The sequence below is a fragment of the Phoenix dactylifera genome, unplaced genomic scaffold (genome assembly GCF_009389715.1).
Source record: "Phoenix dactylifera cultivar Barhee BC4 unplaced genomic scaffold, palm_55x_up_171113_PBpolish2nd_filt_p 001590F, whole genome shotgun sequence".
Taxonomy (NCBI): Eukaryota; Viridiplantae; Streptophyta; class Magnoliopsida; order Arecales; family Arecaceae; genus Phoenix; species Phoenix dactylifera.
In genome coordinates this window covers 34,454-44,472 of record NW_024068895.1, presented here as the reverse complement: position 1 = coordinate 44,472, position 10,019 = coordinate 34,454, and the positions used below count along the sequence as shown (strand labels likewise).

At 41.7% G+C, this 10,019-nt stretch overlaps 1 protein-coding gene across 2 annotated transcripts; it reads left to right on the top strand.

The window, feature by feature from the left end:
• The first annotated feature begins 7,463 nt into the window (after positions 1–7,463).
• Positions 7,464–8,598, top strand: LOC103700029 (ribosomal biogenesis protein LAS1L-like). Of its 2 annotated transcripts, none has more exons than XM_039122579.1 (3): positions 7,464–7,608; positions 7,704–8,106; positions 8,270–8,598. In XM_039122579.1, exons 2-3 carry the CDS (start codon positions 7,710–7,712, stop codon positions 8,359–8,361), a joined length of 489 nt encoding a protein of 162 aa, XP_038978507.1. In that variant the 5' UTR covers positions 7,464–7,608; positions 7,704–7,709; the 3' UTR covers positions 8,362–8,598. The 2 variants fall into 2 exon arrangements, 1 of the variants encoding a protein (XP_038978507.1); XR_005510014.1 differs by having other exon boundaries at positions 7,537–7,612; positions 7,704–8,125.
• The last annotated feature ends 1,421 nt before the right edge of the window (positions 8,599–10,019 follow it).

The window sequence follows — 10,019 nt, the reverse complement described above, 5'->3', positions numbered from 1 at the left end:
TTGGAAGAGTTCAAACAACCGATCATTGCTGATTCTACTATGGAAGCTGAATAAGCCGCCTCTGCAGTGAAAGGCTTCTGGTTCAAAAATTCATTGCAGAGTTGGTGTAATCATCAGATGCCATAACACTCTACTGCGATAAAATGGCGCCATAGCCTTGCTAAGGAGCCAAGGTCTCATCAGAAGTCCAAGCATATAGAGCGGCGCTTCCATCTCATACGCGACTATGTTGAGAAGAAAGGTGCAGAGAGTAGACTCCGCGGATAACGTGGCAGACCCGTTCACTAAGCAGCTGAGTCAGCAAAAGACTGAAGCCCACCTTGAGAAGATGGGCCTAAGATATATGACCAATTGGCTTTAGTGCAAGTGGGAGATTGTTAGATGTATGCCCTAGAAGCCAATTTGGCTGACACATTGTTGATTCTAGGGACATAATTTTGTACTTGACTATTTATTATTGAATAAATAAAAGGCATCTTTTCATTCATATTGTTTATGTGTCTATGAATCGTCCAAGAAATTAATAAGATGATGATACATATTCTCAAGAGTTGAGAATTTGAGCCATGTATCATTGGTGATTAATTTCTAAATGCTCCTGATCAATGGATCATCACGAGGACGGTGATCGATCCGATCAGTGCACAGATCACTTTCCTTCTGGATGGACGAGACTTGAGTCCACAGTGTAGGGACACTGAAGTGATAGTGCAGGTGCTTGTTAGAGAACAAGGGTACTGAGCGTGACCAAGACAAGAAGTCACTTGGATGTCTATCCACTCGTCAGTGACTTGCTTGATGTTGCAGTAGTGTGACTGGTCCTTTGACCTGCGGTGCTTCGGCTACTCACAGTGAGGTTATTGTAGTTTGACTGCACACATACATGGTCTCTAGCCATATGGGTCCATGCAGTGTAGATTGGCTGCAGTAGTTCACTGTAGGAGTAGGGTATGCACCTATAAGGAATCTATCGACCTTGATAGAAGAGGAGTGATCCTATGTGATTTATAGACTGAGTTCTAAGACCTTGGCCAGGGCAGTAATATAAAGTGGAAAAGAGTTTTCCACTATCGAACTCAAGTCGAATAAATCTTGACATATGACAGACGATGGGGTTTGACGAGTTGTCCATGACCTCCGTCCTGTAGGGATCCACGATAGTAGGACTGTATCACATGTTAACTGCACCTAGAGGTTCATCATTCCATTCTGCTGGGTAGCCACTACATGCTGCTAGGTGTCACTGGTGGATGGTGGGACTCATAGGGATTATCTTGATGATCGATAAACCCTAATGAGTTGAGTTGGAATCGTTCCAACCCATTGAAAGGAGTTTTCAATGATATTGTGATAGAGATCACAATATATCTCACTACCAGTCAGAATAGAACCTATGGGGTCACACACACTAGAAGTATTGACCGATCCGATGGTTGAAATCGTGATTAGGAATCACAAGTAATCAATTTGATTGATAAGAAGTTGAAGAAGGAACAAAGGGAATTAATTAATTGGACTTGAAACAAGAGTCCTACTTCGGTAGGATTCCTAGAGTCCTAATTGGATTAGGACTGGGAATCCTAGTTGGAGTAGGACTGGGATTCCTACTTGGAATAGGATTCCTACAATCCTAATGAGATTAGGAATTTTGAATTAAAATTGGATTCCTACTTGGAGTAGGATTCCTAGAATCCTAATTGGATTAGGACTTCGGATTCAAATAGAGTCCTAATTGGATTAGGACTAAAATTAAATACATCCTAATTGGATTAGGTTTCTTAAGTCACAATTAATTATTAATCTAATGAATCAAATGACTCCTAATTGGATTAGGATTGAAGAGTTCAATTGAGTCATTCATTCAAGTTCTAATTGGATTAGGACTAGCTAGATTGACCCAAATTGGCTAATCCTAATAGATTAGGATTACCATTAGGGCACCTAATCCTCTTAAGAGGATTAGGTACCAATAAGAGGGGCATAGCCCCTCTCCTTGGTTGGGCGCAGAAGAGAGAAGGGGCCGCGCCCCTCTTGGAAAATCAAGGGCTCCTAACTTGTAGGAGCCCTGATGGCTTATAAAAAGGACTAGGGCCGGCGCCCTAGATGAGCTCTCTTCCCTCTTCTCCGCCAGCCCCCTCTCCTCTCTTGGTTCAGCCGCAAGCAAGGGAAAAGACCAAGTTGGCGGCCTCCTCCCTTCCCTTCCTTCTCCAACGCAGGAAAAAAGAAGGCTGCGTGGGTTCTTCTTCTTCCTCTTCTTCATCCTTCTTCTTCCTCCTCTCAAGCACTTTCAAGAGTTGAAAGAAAGAGAGGAGATCAGCCATCAAAGAAGTCTTGCAAGGGAGCTAGCACCCCGGGAGATAAAAAAGCTTTGATCGGATCTCTACTTCGTGTGGATACCCGTAGAGGCCGGACGTTTGAACGGCTTCAAGCGAACCCTCTTCCAAAACCACGAATTCAGATTTGCGGTGATCATCTACCCGCGCAAGGTGAAGATTTGATCTTCCTATTAGTTTTAAAAGTTTTAATTCTTACCTAATTACGAAAGGTCTCGAAACAACGTTCATGCGATGAACGTCGATCCCGCACATGCTCTTCCGCTGCCATCTGATTTAATTTTTGAAATATCAGCGGCATGGGCGGGTTCCCAACAGGAATCCCAGTCCTACTCCAACTAGGATTTCCAGTCCTAATCCAATTAGGACTCTAGGAATCCTACTCGAAGTAGGACTCTTGTTTCAAGTCAAATTAATTAATTCCCTTTGTTCCTTCTTCAACTGAATATCAATCGAATTGATTACTTGTGATTCCTAATCACATTTCAACCATCGGATCGGTCAATACTTCTAGTGTGTGTGACCCCATAGGTTCTACTCTGACTGGTAGTGAGATATATTGTGATCTCTATCACAATATCATTGAAGACTCCTTTCAATGGGTTGGAACGATTCCAACTCTACTCATTAGGGTTTATCGATCATCGAGACAATCCCTATGAGTCCCACCATCCACCAGTGACACCTAGCAGCATGTAGTGGCTACCCAGCAGAATAGAATGGTGAACCTCTAGGTGCAGTTAATATGTGATACAGTCCTACTATCGTGGATCCCTACAGGACGGAGGTCATGGATAACTCATCAAACCCCATCGTCTGTCATATGTGAAGATTCATTCGACTTAAGTTCGAGAGTGGAAAACTCTTTCTCCACTGTGCATACTGCCCCAGCCGAGGTCTTACGAACTCAGTCTTATAAATCACATAGGATCTCTCCTTATCTATCAAGGTCGATAGATTCCTTATAGGTGCATACCCTACTCCTACAGTAAACTTACTGCAGCCAATCTACACTGCATGGACCCATATGGCTAGAGACCATGTATGTGTGCAGTCAAACTACAATAACCTCACTGTGAGTAGCCGAAGCACCGCAGGTCAAAGGACCAGTCACACTACTGCAACATCAAGCAAGTCACTGACGAGTGGATAGACATCCAAATGACTTCTTGTATTGGTCACGCTCAGTACCCTTGTTCTTAACAAGCACCTGCACTATTACTTCAGTGTCGCCACACTGTGGACTCGAGTCTCGTCCATCCTTAAGGAAAGTAATCTGTGCACTGATCTCATCGGATTGATCACCGTCCTCGTGATGATCCATCGATCAGGAGCATTTAGAAATTAATCACCAATGATGCATGGCTCAAATTCTTAACTCTTAAGAATATGCATCATCATCTTATTAATTCTTGGACGATTCATAGACACATAAACAATATGAATGAAAAAGGTGCCTTTTATTTATTCAATAATAATAAAGTCAAATACAAATTATGTCCCAGAATTAATAATGTGTCAGCCAAAAATTGGCTTCTAGGGCATACATCTAACAATGAGGACGTGGCGGAAACGGAAATTCGCTTAAAAATATATAGAATTCTTGGACATCCTACGGGCAGGATCGAAAATCCGCTTAGAAAAAAATTTGCACGCATCCTTTTTAGTTACTGAATGATTGTTCTACATCAACTAAATGCATATTTGATCGTGGAAAATCAAAACCAAGTTGGCACGAGTCCAGTATTTCGCGCGGGCTGGAGGTAAAATTTTTGGCGACTAAATTTTGGCCCCCAAAGGTTCATCTCTAGCGACTAAAATAATTTAGTCACGAAAAGTATGCATGCAGGGAAACCAAATAAAAAAAAAACCTAATTCCCTATTCTTCTCCTTGCCTTCACCCGCACGTCGCCTTCACCTTGCCTTCACCCGCACGTCGCCTTCACCTGCACGTCGGCATCGCCCGTTCACCCGTTCGCCTTCGCTCATCCCTTCGGCGTCGGCGTCCCAAGGTACGTTCTCTTCTCTGGATTTTAATTTAGCAGAGGCCGGGAGGGAGAGGGAGGGGAGGGAGAGGTGGCCGGGGGTCGTCGGGAAATTAGGAGGCCAGCCGGGAGAGGAATTGATAAGCTGGGAGAGAAACAGAGGCCGGGAGGGAGAGAGAGAGGAGAGGTGGCCGGGGGTCGTCGAGGGTCGTCGGGAAATTTGGAGGCGAGCCAGGAGAAGAAGAAACCCATTTATTTAGCAGAGGCCGGGGAGGGGAGAGGGAGAGGGAGAGGGAGAGGGGAGCGGTGGCCGGGGGTCCTCGGGGGTTTGTCGGAAAATTTGGAGGCGAGGCGAGAGAAGAAGAAACCGACGAGGGCCTTCTCCTCCTTCGCCGCTGCCGCCAGCCACCAGGAGGAATTTGGGGCGAGGTCTTTTCTTGGGCCCGGGCAGGGAGAGAGAGCGACGGAGGGATTTAGGGGATGGTGGTTTTGTTTTTGGTGTGGAGAGAAACAGAGGGAGAAAGATAGGGGGGATTGGAGTTGTTTTGGTCTTGGTTTTCCCTTCCCTCATGTTACTCCGATCCAGCTGGGCCATCGGGAAGAAAGATAGGGGGATTTGGAGATGGACTTCTTAGAGGTGGAGATTTTTTAATTTTTTCTTCCCCTTTTATTTGGGTTGATGTTGCCGTGCTGGTGGCATCGAAGGGGAGAATGGGAGATGGGAGATGGGAGATGGAATTTCTTTTAAACTAAATATGTTTTCATGCTCCTATTCAAGAATTATATTAACTGAAGAGGCTTCTTGTCTATCTTTGTTAGATTCATGCATCTTTGTTGAAATAGTATACTTGAACAGCTATCTATTTTCATATAATTTTTTTAACTATTTGTACTTATTAAAACTTTATTATTATTATTATAATAAAAAAAAGAAAATGTCTCATTCACTGAATTTGTCTTAGGCCTCCCAAATGTATTGGGCCGTCTCTGGTTTTCTGCTGCAACTTTTTTTGCAGGATACAAAAAATAAATCTATAAACTAATCAATCTAACTTGATGAAGTACTTTGTAGGTCAGTCAAAAATGGACAAGAGTTGGATGACAATAAAAATAGAATGAAGAGTAAAGAGTATAGAGAAGGGGTGAAGTCCTTTATTGAATTTGCGGTGGCAAATTTAGGCTCAGCAAATGATATTTGGTGTCCTTGTGTCGAGTGCATGAATGACAAAAAACAAAGCATTCAAGTTGTCAAGATTCATTTAATGTTGAAAGGAATCTCGCCTTCTTACAAGACTTGGGTGCAACATGGAGAATCGGTTCACGTGCATCAATCTTGTGTTTCAAATAATGCTGACTGTGACAATGGTGGAGGTGTTGAGGATAGAATGGCTGGGGATGGCACCGACGATAGGGAAGAATTGTCTAATATGCTGGAAGATGTTTGCATGGGCGCTTTCATGAATGACGATATTGACGAATTGCCTAATAACTTGGGGAGGGAGGATGCACAGAATTTTGATCAGTTGTTTGATGATGCTCAACGACCCATTTATCCTGGTTGCAAAACTTTTACAGTATTATCATTCGTTATTAAGATGCTTCATATTAAGGTGTACAACCAGTGGAGCAATTCCTCTTTTGACATGAACATAAAGGTATACAAGGAAATTCTACCGGAGTGTGATAAGTCTGTTCCATGGACCCTTTATGAAGTCAAGAATTTTTACGAGATTTGGGTTTGGGATATGTGCTAATTCATGCATGCAAATATGATTGTGCTCTTTTTTGGAAGGAGAATGCGAACCTGGAGAAATGCCCTATATGTGATGAGCCTAGATATAAGCTGAATGATGGTAACGGTAAGAAGATTCCTCATAAATTTTGCGGTACTTTCCTCTGACACCGAGATTGAAGCGCTTATTTTTGTCTCCGAAAATAGCTGTAGATATGAGATGGCACAAGGAGAAGCGAGTAGATGACGAAACATTTAAAACATCCGGCTGATGGGGAGGAATGGAAGAACTTTGATCGGCAACATCCTGAGTTTTCCAAGGATCCGCAAAATATGAGGTTAGGGCTAGCCACCGATGGTTTCAATCCTTTTGGAAATATGAGCACATCGTACAGTATGTGGCCCGTTATCGTGATGCCTTATAATCTTCCACCTTGGAAGTGTATGAAAGAGCAATTTTGTATGCTGTCATTGCTTATTCCCGGAAAAACGGCTCCCGGTAAAGAAATAGATGTTTACTTGAGGCCATTAATTGATGAGTTGAAAGAGCTTTGGAAGGATGGCGTGCAAACTTATGATGCCTCTAGTGGAAGTACATTTAGAATGCGTGCTGCTCTCATGTGGACCATTAATGACTTTCCTGCATATGGTAACATGTCTGGATGGCCAACAAAAGGTTATTTGGCTTGCCCCATTTGTAACGAAGATGCTTCATCAGAACGTTTGAGGAGTAAGATTGGCTATATGGGTGCGAGGCGTTTCTTGCCTGAGAACCACATATGGCGAAAGAGCAAGCTCTTTAATGGTAAAAGTGAGGACAGGTCAAGGCCACGAGAGTTCACGGTCCTCGTCCGATAGTCAACATATATTCAGGGTGCTTTTGTAACGGTGTCCGATTCCATACCATCGAACGTGACAACCGCCGTAAAAGCCAGAATAGTGGGTTAGTTGTTGAAGGGGACCACGAAGGGCAACCGATTGACTTCTACGGTTACTTGTGCAAAGTTTGGGAATTAACATATATGTTCGGACAACAAGTCGTTGAGTTCCAATGCGAATGGCTCAACACTGGAAGTAAAAAAACTTTCTGCATTGATGCGCATTGCACTAGCATTGATACAAGAAGTCGGTGGTACAAAGATGATTCTTTTGTACTACCGAGTCAAGTGCAGCAAGTATTCTATATTAATGACACTGCAGAGAGACGTGGCAATTGGAAAGTTGTCCAAAGATTCAAGCATCGAGGTATATGGGATGTGCCACAGATGAGTGATTCAAGCATCGAGGTATATGGGATGGCTATTGTAAAATAGACAATTTGCTGCAAGTAGATTTTTTATTCTAGTTTGCTGCAAGTATATTTTTGGAATCCTTTTATGCAAGTAGATCTGATAGTTATTTTAGTTTTCTTATTATGTAGTGGCTATATGCTAATCTAAATTACACTTTGCAGCCGGAGTTTAATGGTTCTGAAAATCTTAAATTTCCAGAATTCTATAAGAAAACTCATACCAAGAAGAACAAAGAGTGGATTGATCCTATTTGCGCCGTGAAACATGTAGGTATCTAAAATCTCAATAATCATTTAAATCACTTTATGCTTTTGCAAGATTATATATACATTTAATTCTGTTGTTACCTTTGCATTGACAGTCAAAGATGTTGAGCTTGCGAGAAGAATCTTCCCAATCCGGTGTGCAATTAACATCAGAGGAGATGTCTAGGCAGGCACTTGGAAAAAGGAAGAGATACATTCTTGGATTTGGGGATGGGCCGAAGCCCTCTTCATCTTCTTCCACACCTAGTCGTGTGTCACAGGACCATGTTGGGGAGTTGCAGAAACTTAAAGCTGAGATGGAGGAGATGAAGATGGAGCGTGAGGAGCTACGGAGGCAATTGGAGCAGGAGAGGAGAGAGCGTGAGGAGGAAAAGAAAGAGCGAGAGGAAGAACAGAAGCAAATTGCACATCTTACAAGTTTGGTGGCAGAGTTCTTAAAGGAAAAGACTCAAACGCACAAGTCATCTATCCATCATGATGGGGCCATGTATTCAACTGGTGGCACAAATACTCGTTGGTATGTATTCTCATTTATATTACGTAGGTTATTTAGAGATTTGGACCAAATTAAGCGAAATATCATTGTGAACTTATACTTGAATTTTAGTTTATTATTTTTCACATGTGGTTATTGATTGTGTATTCTTTTTTGCTTTCTCAGATACATGGTGGAGTTATGAGCATGTGAAATCTAGTTTCTGGTACATGGATAGCTTTTGTTCAGATGATCATGGTGGAGTTGTCTACAAGTAGAATCCAGTTTTTTGTTTATTCATATTTTTGTCTACATGATGGTTGTTTGGATGAATAGCAAGATCAGATATTTTGAAATTTTTAATTTACATTTTGATGTGTTTGGTGATGATTATCACCTTAACATATGGTATAGATGAAACATTTTGATGAATGGTTAATAGGTTTGCTTGACTTTAGACTTATAGATGATGATATTTATAATGAATGATTATGGATTCTCCAACATTGTGTATACTTCTATTTGGATGAGCAAATGTATTGTGCAATATGGATAATGGATAGGCTGTGTTGGTTGTACAGGATTTGGAACGAGCCCAAAAATAAATATTAAGCTTATAATTTGAATTATTAATTAAATACAGGTTAATACTTTCTGCCACCAAAAAATATTTGTTGCCAATGCATTCCAATACATTCTACGACCAAACTATTGGTGGGGGAAGATAGACATTTAGTGACCATTTTTTTGGTAGCGGAAGACAAACATTCCACGACCAACTATTTGGTTGGCGTTGGAATTAGCGACAACAAATTTGGTCGCTGAAAAGTTGCTTCGGCAACCAAACGTTGGTCGTTGTTGGTGTACCTTAGATGACCACACAATATTGGTCGCCAAAACCTTTCAGTGACTAGGGTTCGGCGACGAAGAGTATTCTAGTCGCGAAAAGGTTTCGGCGACCAAATATGGTTATTCGGCAACTAGAATCTTAGTCGCTGAATATGTATTTTCTTGTAGTGGTTACAGTAATCAATGGACGATTAAACAATGGCATTTATGTATTGTCACAACTTGTTAGTGTAATGTACACTACAAGTAAACGCCCTAGATCTGATGATGTCTCTGATATCTACCTTTGGCATTGTAGGCTAGGTCATATTAACAAGAACATGATCAACAGGTTAGCCTCACTGGATATTTTAAATATTAATGATTGTGAATCATTACCTACCTATGAGTTTTGTCTTCTTGGAAGGATGACCAAGTCGCCTTTTACTGGAAAAGGTATACGAGCCGGTGCGGTATTAGGTCTTGTACATTCGGATGTATGTGGACCTATGAGCACTAGTGCAAGAGGTGGATATGGCTATTTCATGACATTTACCGACAACCTATCTCGGTATGGGTATGTGTTTCTTATGAAACACAAGTATAAATCATTTGAAATGTTCAAATTATACTGTAATGAAGTAGAGAAACAAACTGGACAGTGTATTAAGATACTTCGATCTGATCGAGGTGGTGAATACCTCTCCAGTGATTTCTTGACATATCTGAAGGAGAATGAGATTCTCTCTCAGTGGATCCCTTTCGGAACACCGCAGCATAATGGTGTGTCTGAAAGGAGGAATCGGACTCTGTTGGATATGGTTCGATCCATGATGGGGTTTACAGTTTTGCCCTTATCATTTTGGGGTTATGCACTTGAGACTGCTTGTTATATTCTTAATAGAGTTCCCAGTAAATCTATGACTAAAACTCCATATGAGATATGGACCGATCAAAAGCCTGTACTCTCTCACCTTAAAGTTTGGGGGTCTCCAGCCTACGTCCGTCGTTTGAAAGCAGACAAACTGAAAGCTAGGTCGGAAGAATGTCTTTTTGTCGGCTACCCAAAAGAAACCAAAGGGTATTATTTCTACCAGGCTAATGAACA